The sequence below is a fragment of the Aethalodelphis obliquidens genome, unplaced genomic scaffold (genome assembly GCF_003676395.1).
Source record: "Aethalodelphis obliquidens isolate GAN/ISIS:26980383/991018 unplaced genomic scaffold, ASM367639v1 scaffold53, whole genome shotgun sequence".
Lineage (NCBI taxonomy): Eukaryota > Metazoa > Chordata > Mammalia > Artiodactyla > Delphinidae > Aethalodelphis > Aethalodelphis obliquidens.
This window is the reverse complement of record NW_020837997.1, coordinates 14,021,171-14,048,381: the sequence shown is the minus strand read 5'-3', so window position 1 is coordinate 14,048,381 and position 27,211 is coordinate 14,021,171. Positions and strand designations below refer to the sequence as shown.

At 60.7% G+C, this 27,211-nt stretch overlaps 1 protein-coding gene across 3 annotated transcripts in view; it reads left to right on the top strand.

Annotated features, from left to right (window-relative positions):
• Positions 1-21,938, top strand: part of ARID3A (AT-rich interaction domain 3A) — a 33,926-nt gene extending 11,988 nt beyond the window's left edge. For all 3 annotated transcript variants that reach the window (XM_027085908.1, XM_027085909.1, XM_027085907.1), the window contains exons 4-9: positions 12,285-12,357; positions 15,682-15,865; positions 16,228-16,475; positions 18,817-19,098; positions 20,271-20,369; positions 20,849-21,938. In XM_027085908.1, coding sequence (XP_026941709.1) covers positions 12,285-12,357; positions 15,682-15,865; positions 16,228-16,475; positions 18,817-19,098; positions 20,271-20,369; positions 20,849-21,024 — 1,062 coding nt within the window. In that variant the 3' untranslated portion in view covers positions 21,025-21,938. The remainder of the gene's footprint in view (positions 1-12,284; positions 12,358-15,681; positions 15,866-16,227; positions 16,476-18,816; positions 19,099-20,270; positions 20,370-20,848) is intronic.
• The last annotated feature ends 5,273 nt before the right edge of the window (positions 21,939-27,211 follow it).

Sequence of the window (27,211 nt, the reverse complement as noted above, 5' to 3'; positions counted from 1 at the left end):
TGTGTCCGTGTGTGAGCCTTGCGTCCCCCCCCCCCCCCGCCGGCCCTGCTGGCCCCGTGTCTCGGGAATCTTGAGCGTGCGGTGGGGCCCATTAACCGTTAGCCAGAAAGTCACGTTGCCCCAGTCAGTGGCTTGAATCGGCGGCCCGGGCACAGGTCAGCTGCCCGCGCCCGTCCGCGTGGCTTCCCGAGCTGCCTTGCTGACGCAGCCCCAGGGAGCCGCGAGGTGTGACCAGGGCCTCAGGGGCTGCAGGGGGTCCCACCGCCAAGTTACATCCCTTCCTCCCCTCACGTGCTGTGTGATCTCAGACAGGGGTGTGCCCTGTCTGATCCAGAGGTGCAGTCGGGGGGTGCTGAGCAGGGCTCACCTGCTCTGTGCCTCAGTTTCCCCACCTGAGACAAAGACCCTTCAACCCACCGAGCCTTCTGATCTTGAGCCAGCACCCCCTGTGGTGACCTGGAGGGGCATCCCGGACCCTCTGGAAGGCCCAGCGACCCCGTTTGCAGACGCCATCCACCGCTCCGGGAGGGTCCGGGGGCCCCTGGGGTTGTGGGCTGTGGGTGGGCACACGTGGGGGCGGGGCCGGCCCGCCCTCCTCTGCTCGCCCAGTTGCGCTCGGCCAGAGGACAATTGGGGGTCACGGGGTTAAACGGTAACCAATCTGCCTATTGAAGGCCCCAGCTCGGGACGCAGCCGTGCCCCTCGTCAGGGCTGGCGGGGGTCTCGTGGGGCCGAGGGGTGTGGCGGACACAGAGTCAGCGCCGCCTGCCGCCACCCCCGCCTTCCAGACAATGAGCAAGAAACAGATGAAACCCTAATTCCAGGAAGAAACCTATCGGGGGGCACGAATGGGCACGTCTGCCCAAAATCTCAGAACGGGGACCTTGCTTGGAAATAGGGTCTTTGCAGGTGTGATGCAGTTAAGATGAGGCCATAGTGGAGGAGGGTGACCAGTGCCCTTAGAAATAGAGGAGGGACACACAGAGACAGAAAATGGCCGTGTGACGTTGGCGGCAGAGACTGGGGTGATGCAGCCACAAGCCCAGAGGCCCCCAGAAGCTGGACAAGGAAGGGAGGACCCTCCCCCGAGCCTCTGGAGGGAGCGCAGCCCTGCCTCACCTGGATTCTGGATGTCTGGGCTCCAGAGCCGTGTAAGAAAAAAACCCTGTGCCAAGCCCCCCGGCCTGTTGCCGCCCCAGGAAATGAGTACAAATTCCAGTGAGGGCTTTGGGTCCCTGATCCTTGGGGCTCAGCAATGCCGGGCAGATTCTCAGGGAGCCTGCCCGGCTGTAGGGCCTCCTTAGGGGACCCCGACCGTGTGGTCCACGGGGTCATGGGACTGCTGTACGGTGCAGAGGCCGGGCTGGGCACCCGTGTGCGTGTGTGTCTGAGTCTGGGCCTTCCACAGGCATGTGTGGAGCGCCTGCTGTGTCCCAGCCCCATTCTGGGCACCCGGTATGCACCTGTGAACAAAGCAGACAGAAGTGGCCGCCCTTGTGGCCACGTGGCAGTGGGGGCCAGGTGGGTGCAGCGGCCGAGGGCGGGCCGTCTGGGGCCATTATCTGAGAGCCAGCCAGCGGACGAGGGTGTGTCTGTGTTTGTGTGTCTGAGTCTGGCTGGACGGGTGTGTCCATATGCGCCTGGAGACCACGCCAGGTGGTGGGACCTGCTGGGTCTGGGCAGGGCTGAGGGTCCACGTGTCGGGGTGGGAGCATGCGTCCAAACAGGGCTGGGAGGGTCCCTGTGCAGCCATGGGGCAGACCCGGGTCCATGCCACATAGAGGTCCAGGTGGGGAGGCCATGTAGTCTGTCTGGGCGGGGCCCGGGGTTCTCTCAAGGCGGGGGTGTGCCTCCTGCTACTGTCCCTGGGGGTAGGTGGGGCATCTCTGTCCAGGCTGGAGTGGCCGTGGGCCCTGGGGCTGTGTCACATTCTCTTTCTGCCCCGTGAGGGGTCTCTGAGGGTCCCCGTGGCCACCCCAGCCTCTGCCCTGTTAGGTTATGTCCCCCAGCCCACCACCCCATGGCTTCCAGTGTGGGTCTTCCGGGCTTGTGAGGCCCCTACCCAGGGGGTCGCCCCCAGCCCCAGGGGCTGCCAACTCTGGTCGGGGTGGGCCGCCGCTCCTTCCCTTTTTTTGTTTTTTGCGGTACGCGGGCCTCTCACTGTTGTGGCCTCTCCCGTTGCGGAGCACAGGCTGCAGACGCGCGGGCTCAGCGGCCATGGCTCACGGGCCCAGCCGCTCCGCGGCATGTGGGATCTTCCCGGACCGGGGCACGAACCCGCGCCCCCTGCATCGGCAGGCGGACTCGCAAGCGCTGCGCCAGCAGGGAAGCCCTTCCTTCTTTTCTTTATCCCCCCTTTTAGGACGAGCCCCGTTATGTTGTTCCACGGGGCTCTGACCGGGCCTGGGCCCTTGCTGGAGGCTGGAACTCGTGTGACTCCCCCAGGCCACCCTGCCTGGCATGGGGGAGCCGGGCCTGGAACCTGGCCGGGGACAGACGGACCCTCTGTCCTTTTCCTCTCTTCTTTCCGATCTCCACCCTCATCTGCCCACCTGCCCCCATCACCCTGTAATTACTCCCAGCTGCCCTTTTCCCGTGAGTGCCCAGCGGACGGCATGCATGGGCCTGGCTGCCACCCTCTCCCGGCCTGGCGGCCCCTGCCTCAGCTGGCACCCTGCCCGGCCGACGGCCCGCCCGGCCCCTCCCTGTGTCCTCTAGCTGGCGCACGCATCCACCAACAGGGTGCCCAGTTCTTGGACGAGAAGTGGGGCCTGAGGGCACCTCTGGGGCGCGGCTTGCGGAATCTTAGTTCCCTGACCAGGTATTGGACCCGCATCCTTCGCAGTGGAAGTGCAGGTTCCTAACCGCTGGCCCACCAGGGAGTCCCTGAGGGTTATTCTTTTCTTCGATGCCATTGCCGTCTGGGGGGAGCCCAGCCAAGCTGGGGTGCGGGTGGTAGCTGCTCCTGACACCCTCCTTCTGGGCACCGTTTCCCCGTCTGGAAAACAGGGGCAGTGTCCGAGCTGGTGTTCTGTTGTCATCACTGTCGGTTACCGGTCACCGAGGGTCCTGGTGGAGGAGAGCGGGCGTGGTGGGCACCAGCTCGGCCCCCGGGTGCCCAGCGTGGGTCTCGTCTGTCCTCCTCATTCCCTGCAGGAGCTGCTCCCTGGGCGGCGGGATGTTCCAGGAGCAGAGTCCCCCTCTTGCGGTCGGCGGGCGGGTTTGTTGGCAACCTGAGCCCGCTGGCCGCCGCGGGCAGGTTCTGTTTTACCATCGGCTTGGAGTCTGGCAGGGGCTCCTGCAGGTGTGCCGGGCGGGAACCCCCAGCCCTGAGCTGTCCAGGGCCCCTTCCTCTTGACTCCTGGGCGGGAGGCGGGAAGCACCCCCTTTCCTTCCTGTGCTGTCTGGGGGAGGCCCGGGGACGGTCAGCACAGCCAGGGAGGGGCAGCAATCAACTCTCTTATGCTACTGCACTTCCGTCCCGCGAAGCCGGGCTGGGAGTGACGGGGCCCTTGCTCCCTGGGCTGGTGGATCTTCACGCACAGCCGGACCGCTAGGAGAGTCCCTTCTGGTGCTTTCCCCGCTGCCGGCGGCTCTTCTGCAGGGAAACAGGGCTGCTTCCTTTCAGAAGAAACCCCATGGTAGGAGTTTTAATCCCCGGGCGCCAGGCTCAGAACCCTGAGCCAGCAGCTAAGTGGCAGCTAGACAATCGTCCTTGGGTTTTGGGGGCCTGGAACCCCCAAACGAAACGCCCTGAGAGCAGCATGCAACATCGGGTTCGTAATTGCTGGCGGGAGGGAGGGAGGGAATGAAGAGGGAGAAGATTCTGGATTTTTGGCTGTCTGACTCCAAAGCATTTGCCCGGTGCCCCCTGAGTGCCAGGCGGTCTCGGGCAGGGTCCCACCCCCAGCCCCACAAGGCTCTGAGGTGGTCCAGAGGCACCAAGGGGCTCAGTACTGGGTTCGAGTCCAGCTCTGCGGCCTTCTCTCAGCACCTCGGTTTCCCCGTCTGTGAAATGGGCTCCCATGCAGATAGCAGTCTGCTCAGAGCCAGGCCTGTGGGTGGGGGCTCCCAGGTGGATGGGAGGCGGCCCGCCCGGATTTGCATGTCGTTTGCATGCCGCAGGGCAGCTGCCTTCCTAGAAGTTTCTCCTCATGGTTCCCCATCCAGAGTGCGTCCTCAGTGCTGGGCCTGCTGGCATCCCCAGCTGTGACATGGAGCTGGCGGGTGACAAGCCTTGTCCTGCCACCAAGGTGGCTCCTCCTCCCTGCCCCCCAACCCCCCACCCATTTTCCTGGAGCCAGACTCTTCTCTCTGCGCAATCTGCTCCCATGGTTCCCTCGTCCCCCACCTGGAGGACCCAGGTGCACCCTGCCCACTTCACAGGTGGGAAGACTGAGGCTCCAGGAGACCCCAGTTACATGAAAGGTTGACCCAGAGACTAGGGCACTTCCCCGGAACCTCACCACCTGGAAATCCAGGAAGAAGCGCCTTTAATCGTCAGCTTCGTGGTCAGGCTCTCTGACTTGTTTCTGGAACCTTTATTAGTATTTGTTCCGTGGGGCGGGGGGGGGTGCCGTGTCTTTTCGGAGAGGGGGCACATGCTGGTTGGTTGGGGGTGTGGGGGTTGGCCAAGCTGGCAGATGTTTCTGCCTGGCCCAGAATCACTTCCCCAATTTCCTGCAGGCCCAGTGGGGGCCCCTGCAGCCCTGGAGCGCTGACGGGAAATGAAAGGGCCATGTGGCCCTGCGTCTGGTGGGGGTGGGTGGCCTCGGGTCAGGTGCGCCGGGAGGGCACTTGTGGGAAGAGCCTGAGGTCGCCCGGTGAACACTGATTAAGCCCCTACTGTGTGCAGCAGCCAGCAAGCGTGCCCTTCCCCCATCCTGCCGCAGGGATGGCCGGCTCCAAAGACGCCCCCCTCCCTCACCACCTCCCCCTGCCTGTGTGTGACTCCTGCTGTCCCCCTCGCAGGCCTGGGGCTCCCAAGGGTTGTCTGGGTCTCTCTTGGGCATCCAACACGGGCCTTAACATACAGAAGGTTGGGAATTCCCTGGCAGTCCAGTGGTTATTAGGACTCTGCACTTTCACTGCCGTGGGCCCGGGTTCAACCCTTGAACTAAGATCCCGCAAGCCGTGCACCGCAAACAGTTTAGTGCAGCCCAGGAAAAAAAAAAAGGCATACAGAGGTGCTCAGTCACGGCCGCAAGATGGATTGACCTGGCCGCAGCCCCGAGCGCTTGACAGGGAGGGTTCCAGACTCCAGGTGCTTCCGCCCCACCCGGCCTCCCCGCGCCAGACTTCATCATCTATCCGTCCATCCATCCATCCGTTTGTCCCTGCCCCGGGGTCTCTGGGGAGGGGGCGAGAAGGGGCAGGAGCGCACCCTCTGGGCTGGGCTGCGGAAGAGGATGGTTACAGCGGGCTACAGCGGGGCGGCACCAGTGCCGGACCGAGACCCGCACGGAAGCCCCTGGCCGCCTCAGTGGGCACGAGGGGAGGGGCCGTGGGGGATGTGGGTGCCGCCCCCGCCCCACCCGTGCCCTGCCCGTCCCGTCCCCCAGCCCTGCGCGTGGGCGTTTCTGTGAATGGGGGAGGCTGGTTGGCCCCCAGGGACCCAGCCCCTGCCCACCTGGGTAACGGCTGCCAGCGCTGAGTCATGGGGCGCAGGGCCTCCCAGGGCCCGATAATGTGAGGAGGGGCTTTATCAGCTGGGGTGGGGCCGCCAGGAGGGGGAGCCAGGTGGGGGGACCAGCAATGCAAAGGCCCCGGGCAGGAGCAGGCTGGGAGCAGCGAGGGACCAGTGCTGGGGAGGGACCAGGTGCAGGCATCTGGGGGGCCAGGACCACAGCCTGGCAGGCAGGAGGCCTGGCTTCTTCTGACAGCAGCAGGGAGTCAGGGGCCTCCTCGGAGCAGGGGAGACACAGCCTGACCTCAATGTAAAGATTAAAAGCTCCCTGGACTCTCCACCCTGGGGGGCTGCAAGGAGGAAGTGTCATCCTATTGTTCTTGGGTGTTCTGTGGGGGGACGTTGAGGGATAAAAACCAGCTGTGCGGGCTTCTCTGCTCTTTCAGTGCAGTTTCACTTTGTTTACAGGAGTTACAATGAATCAGTTCTTGTCCAAAGCCCAAAGAATATAGAAATAGTGAGATTGGTAATGATAGCCAAAAAATGGAAATAACCCAAATGCCCATCAGTGGCGAATGGATAAACAAATGTGGTCCATCCACACACGGGAGCATCACTCAGCCGTGAAAAGGGGTGAAGCCCCGACACTCGCTACCACGTGGATGGACCCTGAGAACACGATGCTCAGTGAGAGAAGCCAGACACAGAAGGACACACAGGGTGTGATTCCACTGATGGGAAACGTCCAGAACAGGCAGATCCGCAGAGACAGAGAGTGGGTTCCTGGTTGTCACGGGCTGGGGAGGGGGAGGGGGGTGACTCCTGATGGGGACGGGGCTTCCTCTGGGATGATGGAATGTTCTGGAACTAGATAGGGGTCGTGGTTGCAGAACAATGCTCAGTGCACCAAAGGCCACTGAATTGTTCACCTTAAAATGGTGAATTCTGTGTTACGTGACTTTCACCTCCATAAATATTTTTTTGAACGATCCAGGACCAGGTAGGTGAGATGAAGGCCCTGCGGCTCCTGGGCGGCGCCAGCCGTGCCTGACGCCTCACTCCGCCGTTCATCCTTGTCCGTTCCCAGACCCCCTCCGAGGGCCGGGGTTCCAGCGGGGTCCCCATGGTCCCCACACATGGACGGTGTCTGTTCCTGCCGTTCTGGCCGTGGGGGGAGCCATCCTTCTCTGGTTGCCCATATGAGCCGTATTGGACACAAGTGCAAAAACGGGCCTTTTTCCGGACTTCCCTGGCTGTCCAGTGGTTAGGACTTGGGGCTTCCACTGCAGGGGCCCCGGGTTCAATCCCTGGTCGGGGAACTAGGATCCCACAGGCCACACGGTGGGGCCAAAAAAAAGAAAAAAACCACAAGGGGGCCTTTTCCACCTGTTCCCAGCTGTGGGCCTCTCCCTGCCACATTGGTGGCTGCCAGGGACAAGGTTGTCCCTCTCTGGGGCTGGGGGTCGCCGGTCGCCCGAACGCTCCCGGTTTCTCCTGATTTTGTCCCTGTATCTGCCGTCCAAGGACACGGCCTCACTCCTGGAGTCCCCCTGCCGCCCAGTGGCCTCCTGCATCCGAGGTAGGGCCCTGCGGACTTTGGAGCCGCCTGGGTGTCGGGAGGGGGCTGAGCGGACACCATTAAGGGGGCAAAGTTCCTCCTGGGGGCCCTGGAGCGGGTGCTTTCTTTACAGCTGGGGCCCCTCGGCCTTGGGCTGGTCGCCGCCCTGGGCCCGTGCAGGCTGGAGCTGGGGACACGGTGCCAGGGAGGGGTCTCCCGCGTGTGGGCGGCCCTGGGGGCGCCCCTCCCCCCTGCACCAGGTCCCCCCTCGCGGTTTGATGGAGGCCACGGGCCTGTCCTCCTCTTTCAGGCTGGCAGGTGGGCCCAGGGCATGCGTGGTGCCCTGGCTCCCGAGGGGTCCGCTGTGCCCGCAGGGCGGCTTCGGGGGAGGGGGCCCCACCCCGGGGGCCATCGAGGCCTGGTCCGCAGCACAACCCGCTGACCTGGCTGGGAGCTCCTCGAAGCTGGTGGTAGTGAAAATGCTCACCTTTCGCCACAAACAAGAATTTCCTGTTTGCCCCTCGCGCACCTGGGGGAGGGGAGGTTATCTCACTTTTGCCTCCCTGGCCCCTCCCCCGCCTCCCCCGCCCACTCCCTGACCCGGAGCCTGTCCTGCTTTATCTGCTTCTTCCTTGCAGACTGTCCCCTCCACCCTCTGCGGAGGGGTGGGTGGCGGGGTCCCTCCGGGGACCCCCTCCTCTCCCCACCAGCCTCCCCCTCCCACCTGGGCTGGGCCCAGAGCGAGGCAGGTGGCCTTTTGCGCTCATCATCCTCCCGACGCGGTCGAGGGCCCACTGAGAAATCCATGTGTGGCATGAGGCTGGGTGGCGCCTTTGCTGCAAAGGAAACTGAGGCAGAGGCCGGGGTCAGAGGGTGAGGAGGGGCTGGGAGGGGAAGGAGGGAGCCTTGCGGAGATCCGGGGAAGTGCATTCCAGAGGAGGGAGCAGCAGGTGCAAAGGCCCTGAGGTGAGGGCCTGTGGCTTTTGCTCAGAAAGCATGACAAGGCCCAAGGGAGCCGAGCAGAGGGAGGTGAGGGCAAGGAGGTGACAGGCCAGTAGTGACCGCAGGGGAAGTGGGATCCTCGATGGGGGCAATGGGAAGCCATGGGAGACTGTAAGGCGGGGGAGAGTCTCTCCCGGGCTGCCCGGGAAGGCCCCTCTGGCTGCTCAGCAGGGGTGGGGGCTTGGCTCTGCTTGGTCTGTGCCTCAGTTTCCCGTCTGTGAAGTGGGTGGTGCCGGGGAGGGGAAGATGGGCACGCGGGCAGTCCAGCCTTGGTAACTAGCGGATGGATGCCCTCCGTCACTGGGTAGGGGCCCAGCCACAGCAGAGAGCGGCGGAGGGGCCTGTCCCGGTGACCCCGCCCAGCAGGTGGAAAACGGGAAGGGAGGTGTGTGCTTGGGAGCCTCTGTGGGAGCCCCCAGCCCGGGCCCGCACGTCCACACCCACATCCTCGGGGTTCTGTACCGCCTTCACAGATGTGGCTTGGGGAGGACAGGCTGTGAACCCAGCAGGGCAGACTCCCAAGTGCCCCCAAGACCCTTGTCTGCCCGACGCCAGGACGCAGGTGGCCCGAAGTGTGGGTTGTGCACGGACACATCTCGGGTTTGGGAAAGGATAGGGGTTCCCACCCCCACGTTGCTCGGAGAAATCAAGGTCCACCTAACGAGCATTTATGAAGCAGCTGCTGGGCGCCCAATTCTAGATCCTGGCGACCAAGCAGACAAAATCCCAAACACCCTACCGGGGCAGGTGGACAGGAGACCATACCAGTGTGTCAACCCATGCGGCTTGGTGGTGCGGGGGAATGGGGTACATAGGAGAGTCGCCTGTAATCGGTGCATGTGCTCCAAGTGAGAGCACAGGCACGCGGGGCTTCTCTCCAGGGCGACGTGGGAACAGAGACCTGGGCGACAACGGGGAAGCCCGCGGGGACAGAGCTAGGACAGAGCCAGGACGGCATTCCAGGAGAGGAGCTGCCAGGTCAAAGGCCTGGAGGGGGGACCGCGGCCCCTGGCGGGTTTGAGAAGCAGCGGGAAGGCTGGTGAGAGGTCAGCTGGGAGCGGCCCTGGCAGGTCTTCTGGGACTCGTGGCCGCAGAGAGGCGGGGTGTCCTCAGAACTGGCGGGAGGTGGAGGTGGCCCCGTGATCAGAGCGCCCAGTGGCCCCGGGGAAATCAGGCTCCGGGGAGGGGAGACTGGGGCAGTTTATCTGGGGCCTCAGCCCAAGGCGGGGGTGTTTCCTGAGGTTTTGCCCAACCTCCAGCCTGGGTTTGCAGCTCGGGGTATGACAGTGCCTCCTGGTCCGTCCAGAAAGGGTCAGGGTTTCAGCCAGAGGGCCCAGGTGGGCCCGAGGCCTGGGTGTGGCTCAGGATCTGTTGTGGCCCAGCTGTGTGGCTTGAGAGCCTTGTGAGGACAGGCAGACGGGCCCAGGGGCTCACGAGGGGAGCCTGGACACCACCACGGGGGGCCTGGACACCGCCCCCAGCTCCCCCATCCCTGAGGCCTGGTGGGCAGCCCTAGCCGGCTGGCCAGGGCAGGACACACCCTGCAGGGGTGCGGAACTTGGGCCCAGAGCCCCATATAGCTGGGGCGGCCTTTACTGCCCGTCTTTGTTGTTGGCTGCCCACAGCAACAGCCATGAATTCTTCCTTCTCTGTCGGCAGCCTGCCCACCCCCTTTATGGCCTCGCTGGCCGCGCCACGGCAGCCCGCCCACCATTTGGCCTGGGAGTTAACGGCCCCCCACCAAGCCAGCCCACCTCTGCCCGGCAGCTGTTCTCTGCCCTGAGCCTCAGTTTCCCCACCTGGAATATGGGGGTCCTGATGGTTCCAGGAGCTCAGGGTGAAGCTATTGTGTTTATCACCCACTGTCTCTGAAAGATGGGGAGACTGAGGCAGGAGGGGCACTGTGATCTCTGGTGGGAGCTGGGCCCAGGAAGGGCTTCCTGCTGGGTGGACCCCCCTCCACCAGGGTCGGGATCTCAAGAGAGGAGATGTCGCCCCCTCGTCAGGAAGGGCTTGAGGTTCGGTGGTCCCCGGTGAGCTTCCTGGAGCGGCCATAACAAATGACCACAGACTGGGCAGCTTAGAACAACAGGGATTTACTCTCAGTTCTGGAGAACTGACGTCTGGGGCCAGGGGATGGCTGGGCGTGACTCAGGCTCCAGGGGACGGTCCTTCTTGCCTCTTCCAGCTTCTGGGGCTCCAGGCGTCACCCCAATCTCTGCCTCTATTTCCCCATGTGTCTCTACGTCTCTCCTCCTCTCATAAGGACACCAGTCACCCTACTGTGGGACCTCATCGTAACTAATGTCATCTGCAGAGACCCTATTTCCAGATCAGGTCCCATCCTGAGGTTCCGGGTGGATGGGAATTTGAGGGCAATTCCCCACAAGTCTCTCTGATCTTCTGTGCCCAGCCTGGCCCACGTTGCGGCCGAGAAAATCAGGGTTCACTCAACGAGCATCTATTAAGCAGCTGCTGTGTGCTCAGCCCCATTTTAGACTTTGAAAACAGAACAGACAAAATCCCCGGCGTTCCAGCCAGGCAGACAGACAGGAGACTGGACCAGGTTTTGAATCATGGGGATCTGATGAAGGGGCCGAGGGGCGCACACAGTGCTGGGGGCCGTGCGGGCAGGGGGCATGAGGATGGGGCAGGGGCAGTGGAGGCGGCCCAGGCGGGTGCACGCCCACGGGAAGGTCCACCTGCAGGCCCCACACCCTTCAGGCAGGGGGAAAAACGGGGCCTCCCTGGCCACCATAAATCAGTGCAGGAATGCAGCTGGCCAGCCGGCCTCTGGCAGGGTGGAGACAAAGGCCCGGCCTCGACCACCCAGGTCTGGGCTCCTGGCAGCCGCCACCGCCCCCCGCTCCGGCCTGTACCCTGCATGCCCCACTATCTCTCCATTACACAGATGGAGAAAGTGAGGCCCAGAGAGGGGCGGGGTGGCCGAGGGGTAGCCAACCCGAGGACCCTGCCTCCCCAGGCCCGGGGATGTCCCATACCGCAGGAGCTGGGCACCAGTGTGTTCTTGGGCCCTGATGACCGATTGTCTCAGCCGGGGCTAATTGGTGGTTTCAAGGCCCCACACAGTCCCGCTTGCTCTGTGTCCAGGTGGCCATGGGGACTGCATTCCCCAAAGCTTAATTTGAAGCCTGCTATCTGCACTGCCCCCCTTGGCAAATCCCCCCCCCAACTTTGCTCTCTAGTTATCTCTGCCGGCTTCTCCTGCCTGCCAGCACCTGGGAGCTGAGGCTGGGGACCCCCTGCCCCGCTGATAGCCCAGACCGAGGCCCTCTCCCCACGCCGGTGACTGGTGAACCCAGGCAGCGGGTGCGCAGGACAGAGCCTGGGCTGAGCGTCCCCGAGAGTCCTGACTCCAGGCTCAGGCCTGCCTCTGTCCTCAGCTACAAAATGGGCCACCTCTCAGGAGCACATGCGTGTGACTCAGTGGACCGTACCGGACGTCCACCATCCTCACGGTGGCGATGGTCTAGGTGGGATAAATTGTGCCCCCCAAAATGAACATGTTCAAGTCTGAGTTTCAGGTTCCTGTGAACGGGACATGATGTGGGAATCAGGTCTTTGCATATGTGATTAGTCACGGGTGGAGATGAGGTAGCCCTAAAGCCAGTGAGTGATGCCCCATAAGAAGAGGGGGATTTGGACACACAGACACAGGGAGAAGCCACGTGAAGACAGAGGCAGAGGCTGGGGTGATGCAGCCACAGGCCCAGGACACCTGGAGCCCCAGGAGCTGGAAGAGGCGGGAAGGATTCCCCCCGCAGCTGCCCCCCGCCCCAGCCTCTGGAGGGAGCACAGCCCTGCCGCACCTTGATCTCAGACGGCTGGCCTCCAGAGCCAGGAGAGGATAAATCTCTGGTTTAAGTCAAGTGTGTGGTCAGCTGTTACGGCCGCCCCAGGACAGGTGTCTCGGTCCTTGTTTGATAGTGGTGGGGGCAGGCCTCAGGAGATGTTTGGACTGTGGGGGGCCGGGGGTCTGGGGCCGGGACCCCTCGGTTGGCCCTCCGTGCCATGTGGACGTGGCACCCGCACCCAAGCTCTGGCACCAACTAATCCATCCCCTCCCTGCCGTCGCAGCTCTACGAACTGGACGGGGACCCCAAGAGGAAGGAGTTCCTGGATGACTTGTTCAGCTTCATGCAGAAGCGAGGTGAGGCCTGCCCGCCGGGAAGTCCCAGATACGAGCACACAGAAGAGGGGGCCCTGCTGCCCACTGCCCGGGGCAGGTGTGTCAGCCAGGCTGTGAGTGAGTTCTCCGTGGCCGGAGGCATCCAAGAGATGCCTGAGGGGGGAGACACAGCCCTGCCATGGTGGCGGGGGAGGTCTGAGAGAAGAGGCACCATCCTGCCTTGGGTATCTGACAGGAGACATAGCCCAGCCTTGAGGGTCTGATGGGGGAGAGACAGCTGTGAGAGTCTGAGGGGTAAGTCCTTGGGTGCGGGGGGGCTCTCAGGGCCCCAACCCGGAACTGACAGTCCAGGCTTCCTCCCTTGCTGCTGAGACCCGGGCGCTGAGATCCTGGCTCCCCGGATCCCCCGCAGCGGGGCTGGCCTCTGTCTGGGGAGCAGGGTTGCGTTCCCAGGCAGGCAGGCAGGCGGGCGGACGCTGGGTGGCAGGACAGAAGCTCCCCACAGGCTAGAGTCTGGCCTTCCTGCCGCCACTGGTGGGAGGTTTGGGTCCCGGCCCCTCCCTGCTCCCACCTGGGGCCTCAGTTACCCCATCCGTAAGGTGGGCCACCAACACTCCCCGCCGTGTGGCAGTGCCCCAGATGTGCTGAGTGCCAGGTCCACAGTTATTATGCGCCAACAGTGTACCAGGCCCAAGCCACCTGTATCCCCCTACACCCTGGGGTCTGAGGTGAGGCGGATGCCAGACGCGGCCTTGAGAACAGGGAGACGACCAGGGACGGAGGCCAGGCCTGGGGAGCAGGGACTGGTCTGGGTGGGTGTCCAGGTGGGGAAACGGACGGCCCAGACGCTGGGGGGGGCGTCGGGGGCATTCAGGGTGAGCCAGGCCCAGGGAGGATGGGGGAGGAGGGCACCCAGAGGGTCCCCAGGGCCTTCCCTCAGCTCAGAGCTGCCAGCCAGCCAGGGGTCTCAGGAGCACCCACTGCGTGTGGGGCTCATTTCCTTGATACCTCCTCCCCCCACACACCCCCAGCAGGGTTATCACGACCCCCACTGTTCAGGGAAGGAAACTGAGGCCTGGAGAGGGGAGAGGGCCTCTGAGCCACAGAAGCAGGAAGGGGCGGGGCTGGGGCGGGGCTGCTGGGGGTGGGTGGGGCGGGCAGGGGAGCTGCATGCGCTATGACTGTTTCAGGGGCCAGCCAGGCGGCTTCTTTGTCCAGGGCCCCTGCCCGCCCCTCCCTGCCAGCAGCTTCTGTAAACACAGGCCCAACCAGGCCCAGGCCGGAAGGGAAGGAGATGAAAGGGGAGGGGGCTGCGGCCTCCACATTAACTCCTCCTGTGCCGGGGGTGGAGGAATCCAGACCCAGCCAGGCCTGCTGCCCCCCCCCCCCCCCGCCGCCCCCCACCCCCCATGTGGTCAGAGAGATCGACCCACCCTTTATCATCCCGTCCACACCTACCTGAGCCCCCCGCTCCCCCTCCCCCCACCACGGGGCTCCAAGCTCCCAGGCCCAGAGCCCACCCGTTTTGCCCCAGACTGGGCTCCCGGTGTCCTGGAGGCACGGAGGAAATATGGTGAGCTGCCCCAGAGTGATGAGGCTGGGGTCCTCTGGGGCCCCCAGCTCCTGGCCACACAGGGCTTCAAGGGTCTGTGTCCAGCCCTGTCTCCCTCACCAAGCCAGGTGCTCCTGGAGGACAGGAAGCAACAAACTCCTATGCAACCCTCAAAACCCAGCTCCAAGGCCCTCTCTTCCCTACCTTCCTCTTGAATCCTCCCCTCTATAATTGGGGTCGGGGGCTTTGGGGCTGAGAATCTGGATACCATGTCCTGCATCCCATAATAAAGTAGTCTTTCCCGCACATCACAAAGTAAAAGCCTCCAACTGGATATCTCTCTGAATTCTCTGGGGGCTGGACATGGAGGAGGGGTCCTGCCTGCACCCCACCTTCCTGCGGTTTCCTTGACAACCTCTCCGCCCTTCCTTATCGCCCCCCCACCCCCGCCCGCCTCCATCAGTGCCTCTCTGTGCTCTCCCAGCCCCACTCCTTCTATAAACATCCGTCGCCCGGCTGCCGGACCAGGGCGCAGGGTCCCAGGAGGAGCTTTGGTGTGATTCCTTCTTTTTCCCAATGCAGAGCCTAAACCAGCGTCCTGGGTGGGCCAGGTGGGCGCTGTGGGCGCATCTGTGGGGCTGGGTGTGCTGCTGACACCTGGCGTTGCTTTTCTCTCTCCTTCCTGGGCTGGAAAATGAAGTGGGTAGCGTGGGGGTCTGAGGCCCATCTTCCTCAACCCCCTCCAGGAGGTCTTCATTCCTTGGGGATTTTGCAACCCGGGAAGGGCCCGGCAGTGGCCAAGGTTGGCCGGAGGTGGTTCGGGATGTCCAGCTTGTAGAGGGGGGACCAGGAAGCAGGGTCCTGGGTACAGGGCATTGTCCAGGGTGGGGGCAGGGAGCAGGAACCCACCCTGGAGCTTCCCTTTGCCACCTCTGCAGGGGCGGCAAGCATGCCCCCAGGGCTGGGGTGGGGGCCTTCAACCTTCCCTGTTGTTTACTGAGCACCTGCTGTATGCCAGGCTGGGCACCGGGGGACCCCATGTGAGCAGGACAGCAGGTGGGGGCCACAGTAAACCCGTACTTTCCCTGCCAGGGAGAGAGGTTTAAGTGGGGGCTTCTCCACCCTCAGCCATGATGGTGCCAGGCAGGCTGAGCTGAGACCTAAGGGCTCCCACGGCTGGGGCTTCTGGGTGACAGGGAGATGGCTGTGCAGGGGCTTGGAGCATCGGGGTGGGTGTAAGATGGGAGCAGGGCTGTCTGTAGGGAGGAGCCCCCTCCCGAGGCTGGGCCACCCCCCCCCTCCCTCCCAGGTCTGGCCCACCTCCCCAGTGTCTAAGCTGCAAAGTGGATTAATCAAGCCCTCCCTCCCCCACTGCAAAGCCCCCAACACAGCAGAGTTGTTTTGGCAGCTGTCGTGTCTGTAGGAGGAATAACAAAGGCTGTGTTTCTCCTGCTGGGCCCCCAGGTTGGCCCTGCAGCTCCCCCGTCACCCACCCAGGTGAGAGTAGCATGAGGCCAGATCACTGATGGAGAGACTGAGGCAGAGCTGCCTCCTCAGGGCTCTCGCAAGCAGGGGTCTCACCCGGGTGACCCTGCCCCCCCCCAGGGGACACTGGGACACTGGCATCCTCTCCTGGCATCCAGTGGGTGGGGCAGGGAGGCTGCTCCACCCCTCACAGCGTCCGGGACGGCCCCCAAGAGAGTGAGCCGCCCCAGGTCAGCTATGCCGAGGGGACCCGCGCTCACCGACGCGTCGGGCACCACCCCAGGTGACGGCACCCCCCCTCCCCGCAGGGACGCCCGTGAACCGCATCCCCATCATGGCCAAACAGGTGCTCGACCTGTTCATGCTGTACGTGCTGGTGACGGAGAAGGGCGGCCTGGTGGAGGTCATCAACAAGAAGCTGTGGCGGGAGATCACCAAGGGCCTCAACCTGCCCACGTCCATCACCAGTGCCGCCTTCACGCTGCGCACCCAGTGAGTGCCCGCCCGCAGCGTCCGGGCAGAAAGGACCCAAGGCAGGGAGGAGTGGTGGGGGGCGGGGGGTGGCCAGACCACAGGGTGGAGGGTGGAATGTCCTGGCTCCGAGGCTATGCAAATTGAGTGTTGAAGGAATAGCAGGTAGTCGATGTGGGGACGGGATTGGGGACATGTCACAGGACAGGCATTGAGACAGAGGGAACAGCACAGGCAAGGACCACGGCTTGGAGGGCTGCCGGTTGCTTCCGGGCAGAGATGTGGGATGGGGATTGAGGAGCTGGTGCTGCAGCAGGGCTTGGCTTTATGCAGACCCCAGAGGCATCCCAGGTGCCATCCTGTCCCCTTGCCCCTGCCTGCAGGTACATGAAGTACCTGTACCCCTACGAGTGTGAGAAGCGTGGCCTCAGCAACCCCAATGAGCTCCAGGCCGCCATCGACAGCAACCGGAGGGAGGGCCGGCGCCAGAGCTTTGGGGGCTCCCTCTTCGCCTACTCACCGGGCGGGGCCCACAGCATGCTCTCCTCGCCCAAGCTCCCTGTGTCCTCCCTGGGCCTGGCCGCCAGCACCAACGGCAGCTCCATCACCCCAGCCCCCAAGATCAAGAAAGGTGAGGGCTGCATGGGGCCTGGGGCCTGATCTTGACTCAGCTTCAGCCTGGCGGTGTGTCCCAGGGAGGGGACTGCCTTTTCCCCTCCCTGGGTAACTGGGATGATAGACCCCAAAGTTGGTGTGTAAGAAGGCAGCCAACCTGCTTATGCTGTGCTCGTAGCAGACATTACTAATCAATTGCCATTTTTCCAGCCCCAGGCCCGAAGCAGGCAGACATCACTAATCAATTCATTTCCCCTGAACCTGTGCCCTCAGCAGACATCACGAACCGATAATTTTTTCCTCCAGTTCTATGCCAAGGCAGACATGGCAAATCAAGCCCAATTTTCCCATCCTATACCCGTGGCAGACATTACTGATTAATCACTGTTTTACTGTAGCCCAGTCCACTTGCCTGTGGCTGGTGTTTTTATTTAATTAATTAATTAATTTTTAATTTTTTGATTTTTAATTTATTTTTTGGCCACATAGCATGTGAGATTTTAGTTTGCTGACCAGGGATCAAACCTGGGCCCCCTGCATTGGAAGGCAGATTCTTAACCACTGTGCCACCAGGGAAGTCCAAGGCTGATGCTTTTCATCGCTGTCGTTCTCTCTAGTCCCTTGCACGTGGCGGACATTACTAGTTGATCACTGTATTCTTTTCCCTTTGAGCTTTAGAATCCTCCTGAACACACTGTCCCACCAGACACCAAGGGTGTCGTGTGGGTCATCAAATGGACTTTTTTTTTTTTTTTTTTTTTTTGCGATACACGGGGCTCTCACTGTTGTGGCCTCTCCCGTTGCGGAGCACAGGCTCCGGACGCGCAGGCTCAGCGGCCATGGCTCACGGGCCCAGCCGCTCCGCGGCATGTGGGATCTTCCCGGACCGGGGTACGAACCCGTGTCCTCTGCGTCGGCAGGCGGACTCTCAACCACTGCGCCACCAGGGAAGCCCCAAATGGACTCTTTAACCACCCCTAAAGCTATTGCTAGGTGCCCCTGGGCAGCTCACTGCCCCTTTCTGAGCCCAGCTTTCCTTACACGTAAAGTGGGGGAAATTATGCCTTCTCTGTGGGGGTGTTGGGGAGCCTGCAGTGTGTAAAATGCCCAGTGTGCAACAGGCCTCAGGTTGCAGGTAGCTGGCAGCCCCCCACCCCTAATCCCCATCCATGGCAGACATCACCAGCCGATCACAGTCCCCTCTTCCAGCAAGTCTCTGAATCCTCGGTAACACATGTGGCAGCCCAGCCTCAAGCAGGTCGGTGCACCTGTCCGAGGTTCCATTTCTCATTTGCCACATGAGCTGTGACTCCCTACTTTCCAAGCTTGGCCCGGGGATCCGAGGTGATCCTCACAGCGCCCTGAAAATTTGGGGCTGGTCAGATCTAAGGTGAATGGGGTCTCACCAGTGACAGCTCCCTCCGGCCTCTGTGAGCCTCAGTTTACCCCCCAGCCTTGGGGAGTTGCAGCGATACCCGTGAATGTCATTAGGCATCTGCTGCATGCGAGGTCCTGTGCTGGAGCTAGGGAGGACGGGGGCGGATAAGGGAGAGGTTCGGACCTAATGGAGCTACTGAGGGGGCCAGGAAAAGCTGGTTCTGATGGGTCCCAGGGGCTCTTTTCAGCTGAGCGGGAGGCAAGCAGAAAGGGCTGCAGAGACTCCAGAGCAGAGGGCCTGGCAACTGCAAAGTTTGGAGTGGGGACCCTCCTGGAGAGGCAGCCCCAGGCCACCAGGGATAGACACGGGAGGGAGAGTCAGAAGAGGAGACAGTGGGACCAGTGGGTGGGAACCACGGGGACGTTTGTTTCAACCACAGGACGGGAATGGTTAGGAGCTGGTTCTGGAGTTGGGCTGCATGGGTTTCATTTCAGCTCAGCCTCTCTCCAGGTCTGTGGCCTCAGGAAAATTATCCATCCTCTCTGAGCCTTGGTTTCCTCAGCGGTAAAGTGGAGAAAGGGGTGACTTGGTGGTTATGGGATTGTTGAGACGGTTCACGTTAAGTGCTTTAGACAAGACGTGTGGTGAGCTCTTGTCATAACTAGTATTAGATGTAATATGTGCTATTGTGGTCTCTCTATAACACTAATGCTAAATACTACTATGATACTGTCACTGTAACTAGTATTGTCACCGTGACCTATATTACCATTATGCTGGTATCTGATGTCAGCCTGATAGTAGAAAGGATCTTATAGCACTTGTGTCTATTCAAAAACCTGTACACTTCCCTGGAAAGGAAGTGAGCACCCCATCGGTGGAGGTATTCAAGGGGGTACATTCCTACCTTGGGTGGGAGGTGGGGACTGGGCCACCTCTGTTCCATTCTGGCCTCCAACCCCTCTTCTCTCCTGTCCAGAGGAGGACTCGGCCATCCCCATCACGGTCCCCGGCCGCCTGCCAGTCTCCCTGGCAGGTCACCCCGTGGTGGCAGCCCAGGCAGTAGCGGCCCAGGCAGCCGTGGCGGCACAGGCAGCCGCCCTGGAGCAGCTCCGGGAGAAGCTGGAGTCTGGGGAGCCTCCTGAGAAGAAGATGGCCCTGGTGGCAGAGGAACAGCAGCGGCTCATGCAGCGAGCGCTACAGCAGAACTTTCTGGCCATGACGGCCCAGCTGCCTATGAGCATCCGGATCAACAGCCAAGGTACCACCCTGGCGCTCAGACCCTCTGTGCTTCCTGCATGCGCACAAGGGCCCCGTAGCCACCACGTGTAAAGAGTGCTTACGGATCAGTAAGATAGAAAGGCAGACAAACCAGTAGAAGAAATGGGCAGCTCTGACTCGTTAACTCATAGGAAAAACCGTTCAACTCCATCTAGTTGGGGATCTGCAAGTTAACAAGGAGATACCGTTTTTCACCCGTCAGAGTTTGATAATATCAAACGTTGGTCAGGATGTGTGGAAAGGGGCCCCATTGGTCCTGCTGGTGGGAACGTAAATAGGTGACAACTTGGCAATCTCTTTTAAAAATAGAAAATGTGCTTGCCCCATGACTGGGTGATTCTGCTTGACATCTAGAGCAGAACTAATGTAGGGAAACAAGGAAACACAGGTTTTCAAGGACGTTCACTGCAGTTATTTGCATGACGTCACTAGTGTGTCCATCAGTAGGGGAATTCTTGAATCAAGTCTGGAATACTTTGTGGTCATTAAAAAGAATAACATGGAGGGCTTCCCTGGTGGCGCAGTGGTTGAGAGTCCGCCTGCCGATGCAGGGGACATGGGTTCGTGCCCCGGTCCGGGAAGATCCCACATGCTGCCGAGCGGCTGGGCCCGTGAGCCATGGCTGTGGAGCCTGTGCTCCGCAACAGAAGAGGCCACAACAGTGAGAGGCCCGTGTACTGCAAAAAAAAAAAAAAAAAAAGAATAACATGGGGAATTCCCTGGCGGTCCAATGGTTAGGACTTTGCACTCTCACTGCCGAGGGCCCAGGTCCAATCCCTGGTTGGGGAACTAAGATCCCACAAGCCGTGCGGCACAGCCAAAAAAAAAAAGAATGACATGATTTGGGTGTGGGGACACCACTTAGGACTTGTAATCATGCTGTACACCTGAAACTAACACACTGTAAATCAGCTATAGTCCAGTAAAAATTATTTAAAAAAAAGAAAAAATACTTCTAATCAAGAAAAAAGCAAATTTGAGACAAATACATCCTTATTCAATAAGTATTTATTGAGTACCTACTGTGTGCGCTGCTGAGAGATCCTGTCCAGCGCTTCGAGAAGCTTCACGTCTGGTGGGTGACCCACGTCACCCAGATCATTGCATAGGTGGGTTTATGATTACAAAGGGTGGTTTTTCTTCTTCCCGCAGGCTCTGAGAGCCGCCAGGACTCAGCTGCGAACCTGACCAACACCAATGGCAGCAACAGTATTAGCATGTCAGTAGAGATTAATGGAATCATGTACACAGGTAGGACCACCCAGCCCCCATGCCCACCTTGACCACATCTCTCCCTCCCGAGTCCTGGTTGCCCCCACCCCCACCCCCCGGGGGTGTGGCCTTCTTGAGCCCAGACCTCTTCCCTCATGAGATTCAAGCGAGATAGTCTGTGTCCTATACTTAGCACGGAGCTCAGCACAGAGTAAGTGCTCAGAAATACATATCCTGTGTTATATATCTTATAGCAAATGATGTTTCCAGGTTCCTTCTAAAAAAAATGTGATCAGACCCATGGCTCCTATAGACCACCAGGTGGCGATGTTGACACAGAACAGCTCGGTGGCTGTAAAGACCCCCATGGGGGGAGGCTGAGGAGATGGTAGTGTCCGGCAAGCCGGGGGGTAGGGGGGCGGGCACGCTCTTTACAGGGGGTCAGCGCTCAGGAATCCCTTGCACCTGTCACATGATCTTTTAAATTCTCCACGACTTGTCTCCTGTCCTTGCACCAGGAGTGCTGTTCGCCCAGCCGCCGGCCCCCACGCCACCCTCAGCTCCCAGCAAAGGCGGAGGTGGCAGCAGCCGGGGAGCAAACAGCGGGACCAGCAGCAGCGCAGGCAGCCAGGCGGGGCCAGCAGGGTTGTCTGCACCCCCCGCATCTTCTACCTCAAATAACTCATTGCCTTAACCGCTACACTCCTCACCCTGGGAGCCCACCAGACGGGTCAGGGGGTCCAGGTGGGCCAAGCAGGGGCCGGGATGGCGGGAGATACGGGTGGGGAGGGGAGGTATCCACAAAGGAGCGACAGCTGACGCCAAAAAGAAAAGAAAATATATATATACATATATATATATATATATATATATATAAAGAAAATTTAATAAAACAGGGGAAAACCAAGGAACACTTGAATTACTCAGGTTTCGGACATTCAGAGAGATGAATTGTGAGAGCAGCAAAGGAAATTAGAAACAAGAGAGGCAAATGTCTCCTAGGGCTTTCCTGTAGCCCTAGCGGACCCACGTGGACTGGTGTCTGGTTTGGACAGGCCAATCCTGTTTACCTCATACATCCCTGCACTGTGTTTTTTCATTTTTATCTTGTTTTTTTCCCTTTTTTTTTTTTTTTCCCTCTTCATCACACACTCACCACACCCAGCTCCTTGAGTTGAATGAAACCCCTGAGCCAAGAGCAGTTGAATTTTTTTCTTGTTGCTTTCGGGAACTTTTTTTTTTTTTAAAGAAATAGTGAACTTCAAAGTCTGTAGGGTTTTTAAGAGGTTTCGGGGGTTTTGTTTTGTAAATATTCTATTTTATTCTTGGGGGAGGAATCAAACCTAGGAAAAGGATATATATATCTATATATTTGTGTTCATTCAGGGAAACTGGACTTGAAAAAGCAAAAAAAACAAAAAAAAAACAAAAAAAAAGAAAAAAGTAATACCCTTTTTATTTTTCCCATGACTGATTTGGGTTCGGTTGTGCATTTCCTGTGGCGCAGTGGGCAGCTGGCGGGCCCAGGACACTGGATCCCTGGGCTAGAGTCAGCAGAGCCGATGAACTCAGGTGCTGTGGTAGGGGCTGCATGCCGGGGGTCCGCGGGAAAGGGGAGCAGGAATGCTGAATGGTAGACATCACCGTACTTGTTCTTACTTCATGCGGAGCTCCTCAGTCAGGAACCCCAAAGTCTTAACTCGAAAGGAGAAATTGCTGGGAGGGGGTTCGCCTGTCAGCCCCAGGCTCCTGTCTCAGGGATGAATACGGCCTGGGGACTCCCTTGCCTGAAAGGGCTGCTTTTGGAGACTTGTCCATGCGGGGGACACGGGTGAGCCGGCCTTAGCTCAGGGCAGGGTTTCTGTGGGGCCACGGCACCCTGAACACCACCCCTCCCCCCAGCATTTTCATCTCCTCCACTTTGTCCCTTCGTACTTCCTGGGGTCCCTGCAGTAACTAAAGGAACTAAATAGAGGCTGAGAAGGGGCCGTGCCCCTCCCTCTGCGACCCTGTGCCCCGTGTCAGAAGGTGGGCATCGGGGGGGGCGCGCAGCTGGGGGGCATTAGTTCAGGGCTGGTGAAGGTCTCCACCAGGCGAGCTGCACATCCGTCCTAAGCCCAGGCGCGGTTTGGGGTCCCTGAGGACCAGGTGCTGTTGGGTGGGGCCGTAGCTCCCACAAGGTAGCGCTCTTTCACGTTCCTCTGGGGTGGGGTGGGAGGAGCTCAGCTGTTCCCAGGGTGAGCCTGGAACCTCTAAATGGGCCCAGGGAGCCCGGCCTAACGAGCCCGGAGCGGGAGGGCGCCGCCGGCCGCCTCCCGCCTCCAGCCTCCAGACCCCGGCGTCATCTTGTTGCCTTGGAGACCGTGAGGGTGGTCCTCAGCCCCCCTCCCCCCCGCCCCCAGTCTCTCTGGGTTTGGGTTTGCCTTGCAGGGCTGATGTGTGTCTTTGGGAGGGAGCCCGTTTCTTTGGTATATCTCAGGGTCGCTGACGCCCCCCACCCTTCCAGGAGGGGGTAGCGCTGGACGCGGGGCTTTCTTCCTGCTTTTCCTTCTGGAAGGTTCTCCCCTCCCGTCTCTCACTGCAGCGGCACAATCATTGTGGGAGGGGGATCCTTTTGTCCCCAGACACAATCTGCTCCCCTCTCGCCATCACCCCCCCTTCTCCCTCTCCTCTCCCCCCACCTGACCGCAGCAGCGTGGGCGGCTGCCCTCTGCCCGCCCCACTCCGCCCCCCATTCTGCCGGCCGCGTGGGTGGGGGGGAGGGGGGTCTCTGCTGCGAGTTTCTTTCTACCTCAGGTCTGACTTTTGATGCCAAAACCCCCGCCAGGCCGCCCACCCCCCCTAGCCCCCAGCCCCCAGCTCAGGGTCCCACCCCCGTGCGTCCTGTTGAGATCCACGTGTGTCTCGGGGAGCGGGTGTCCTGCAGGAGAGGCGCCTTCCCCCGGGTCTAACTCAGGGTGTGCCTGCGGTGCTGGGCGACGCTGATGATTGTAAGGGATGGGGGGGGGCGTGGGCCCAGGATGGGGGGAGTCCACCGGCCGTGGAAACGCGAGGGGGGCCCGGGGCCAGTGGGCGCTCAGCCCCCAGGGGGCCCTGCCTCTGACTGGGGCGCCCCCATCAGCCCCCCCTGCTCCCAACCCCGCCGCTACCTGTCAGTGGGGGTTTCTGGGGTGCTGCTCAGCACCCCTTATGCAAACCGGGACGGGGATGGGGGCTGAGTGCTGTTCATTCCAGAACAGGTGGGGCTTAGCAGCATGCTGAGGGTGGGGACCCCCAAACTCAGGGTGGAGAGGGGCTCCAGGGGCTCCCCTGCTCTGGAGATGCTTGTGGATGGGCTGCTTCTAGAACCTTCCTTGTGACCTCCAAACCGGCTGCAGGGCTGTAGCTGTCCGGCTGGGGGGCGGGCGGGGGGCGGGACGGGGCACGGGGTGGCGGGTTGGTTTGTAATAGTTGTGTGTTTGTACAGTCACTTTTCTCACTGTTAGCATTTTTGCCCACTACCATCCTTTTTTTTTTTTCCCCCCTTAATTTTGCTTCTGCATTTTTTCTTGGCAAACATGACTTCAGCCTTTCATTCCTGACATGTGAAATTTCAGTTTCTCTGGGGTTTGTCAGAGGGCGTGGGGACCGCGCCTGAACTCAGGTTAAAGAGAAAAAAAAAAAACTTCTAATAAAAAGATGTAAAACTACTCTCTACCTCTGGCCGGGCCCAGCCTGTCGCACCCTGGCCGCGGCGGGGCAGCCTGTGACGATTTATTTCAGTTTTTGCAGGACATTCAGGTATTAAAAGGGAGGGAAAAAAAAAAAAGACCAAAAAAAGAAAAAAAGAAAAAAAAAGGTGTGATTTTGAAATTTAAAAGAACACTGAAAGTTTACATTTTATAACATTATTATGCAGATTGTATTTAAACTTCAGAAATATTTAAGACAGTTGTAACCCTGTAAAGCTGATGAAATATTAAAACAAGACAAAACACTTCTTTTAACAGAGAACGGCTCCTGTGGTGGTTTTTTGGGCGTCGCCCCACCCCTACCCTGGGTCCTGGCAGCAGAAGGCACAGGGCCTGACCCAGACAGCGTCCAGCAGGGACTGTGCCCCCCAGGGGACACTGGGCCACGTCCAGGGATGTGTGCGCTCCTGGCATCGAGTGGGGGGGGCGGGGCCCCACAGAGGACGACCCTCCCCCATGTCAGCAGTGCTGGGTGGTGTCACCCTGACCTTATGTGGGTGAGATGCACGGAGCTGCCCCACGCCCACTGGGAGCAGCCCAAGCAGTCTTGGCCGTGACAGGGGTCCACTCTGCCCCCTCCCCAACCCCCAGCCTTCCTGCTGTGGTTCAGTCCACATTTTTACACTTGACTTGTGGCCGCAAAGAAAGCAGACCAAGGGGCGGGCTCAGCCCTCGGGGCAGTTTGCGACCCCTGGGCTCAGCACACGTGGAAGGGAAACCCCACACACGGGCAAACCAGCACAGCAAGATTTTCTGGGCATCTATTCCTCAGCCATGTCTTGACCCCACCCCCTGCCCAGAGGACGTGACGGGCTCAAGGTCAGCGTGGCCGGATGGTGGGCAGGGCGGGCCTCCTGCCACATGGCTCCCCTGCCACCTGCTCCGGCCACGGCTGGCCTGGGCTGGTCCCTCCCGCCGGGGTCAGCCCCCAGGTCTGTGTTGAGTGAGGAAAAACAACTCACTCCTGTTGGAGACACCTCCCTGTGGCCCATCCACGTGGTTCCAGCCTCTGCGGGCCTGGGGGACCTGGAGAGGTCAGAGGACAGGGGTCAACCCACCTGCCCCTCAGAGCCCCCTGCCCCCCCAGGGAGGTAAAGGAAAAGTGTTTTTTTGTTTTGTTTGTTTTTTTGTTTTAAAAAGGCCCATTCAGCAAACTGGATCGGCCTGTCCAGCATCTTCATTCCTCCTCTGAAGAGGCCCAGAGATGGGGCAAGAGGCCCTGAGGTCACACAGCCCTGGGGCAGGGGGGAAGCCGGGAGGGGGTCGGGCCCCGCCACCTCCTCCCCAGCCTCCCAGATCCCCGAGGAGCCTCCCGCCTGCTGGGCCTCCCGCTCTGTGCTTGTGAGGAGGCCCAGGGAGCCTCCCAGGTGAAACTCAAAACCATGTCTGATCAGCAGAGCTGCGGGAGCCCACCAGCAGCCAAAGGCAGGTTTGGATGAAAGGACGCCGGAAAAAGAAGAGGGTTTTCGCTTGAGTCATCCGCCTTCCCCTCCGCCATTAGTGCACTTAACGGGGCGGCCCCACAAAGGCCAGGGCTGCTGGGTTTGTTCCTGGGTCCCCGCCGCCCCAGGTGGGCAGGGCGTGAGATGGGGCAGTGTACCCTGGGCCTGCAAACAGGAGGCTCTCAGTACATGTGTAGGGAACGAAGAATGCGGGGCTTAGACCCGGAGGGGTTGTGCAGACCTCTGTCCCTCAGTTTCCCCATCCTGCTCCTGCCGCCAGCCTCATGCCCTCCAGGCCTAGGATTTAGTGGGTCTAGGACCAGGAACCAGGCTGGCACCAAGGAGGTCTGGTGACTGGGTGGTCCGAGAGGCCCCCAAAGTGTGGCTTTTGTCCTGCCCTTCTGACACAACTGGTCTGTCCTCATTCCGGAACCAGGCTGGGGGTGGGGTGACCTCTGACCTCACACAGCAGCCTGGCCGAGCTGCGTCCCCCCACGGAGGGGCAGAGGGGAAACAGGAGGAGTGGAGGGAGAGGCCTGGGAGGGGGCCGGGCCAGCACTCCAGCTGCCCTGCCCTCCAGCAGAGCCAGGGGCTGCCCCTGCCTGAGTGACCACAGCAGCGACTTCTGTTTGCACAACTGGTCCCCCTGCAACCGGCACCTGCAGGGCCCACCCTGCGTCCTGGAACCTGGGTGCTTGGAAACTTCCAGGCCAGACCTCCGCAGATGAGGACACACACCCAGGGCTCGAATCAGCATCCCTGATTTGCACATGGGGAAACTGAGGCCCAGAGCTGTGCAGTGACCTGCTCCGCTGCTCAGGACCAGGTTCAAGCCCTGAGTTGGTGGCTAGAAGAAGGCTGCCTTGTTCCACCTCCGGGGGTCGCAGAGTGTGCCCATTCTCAAATGGGGCTCCACAGAATGCCCAGGATTCAGGATTCAAAGAAGGATGTGGTTTTGGGAAAACAGTATCTGAAAAATGTAAACTAGCATTTAAGGTGTTTCATTTTTCTTACTCGCAGTAAGAAAAAAAGAAAAAAAGTTTGAGGAAGCAGGGAGGGAACATCAGCTGGTTCTGGGGGTGGAAATCAGGAACAGTTGGTTCTAGCTCCAATCCGTCTTTGGAATAGATGGTCCTTGCCTCAGTGTCCCCTTTTGGCAGCTTCTGGAGGTTTGGACACCCAGCTCTCCCCAGTTTACAAAAGTTCTTCAGTTTCACATGTCCTTCCCCCCCAACCCTGCCGGGGATAAAATAAAATCCAGGTCCCCATACCCAGCTTCCCCCTCCATGATCTGCCTCAGGGCCTTTGCACGCACCTCTGCCCCTCTTTCTCTTCAGGTTGTTAGTTCCCGCTCTAAGGACACCTGCTCTGGGAAGCCCCTCCTCCAGATCAGGCAGGTCCCCCCTGACGCCCCTCCTCCCGGTTGCTGCTTCTTGCTGTGGCCCCTGGGCCGGGAGCAACTCCGACCGGCATCCCGGTCGGTGGCTCGAGCCTGCCACCTGGCGGCCGGGCCTGGGGCTGCGGAGCCCCAGGCTCCGGGCGCCGTTCCTCCTCCAGGAAGGCCCCTCCTCCGCTCTCCTCTCCACCATCCCCTCCCGGATGGCAGAGCGGGATTGGGGGACGCACCCCGCACCCAGTCTCCCCAATGTTGCTTGTGGGTACGCCGCCCAAGACAGCCATGAGACCGCGACTCCTGAGCGAAATTCCC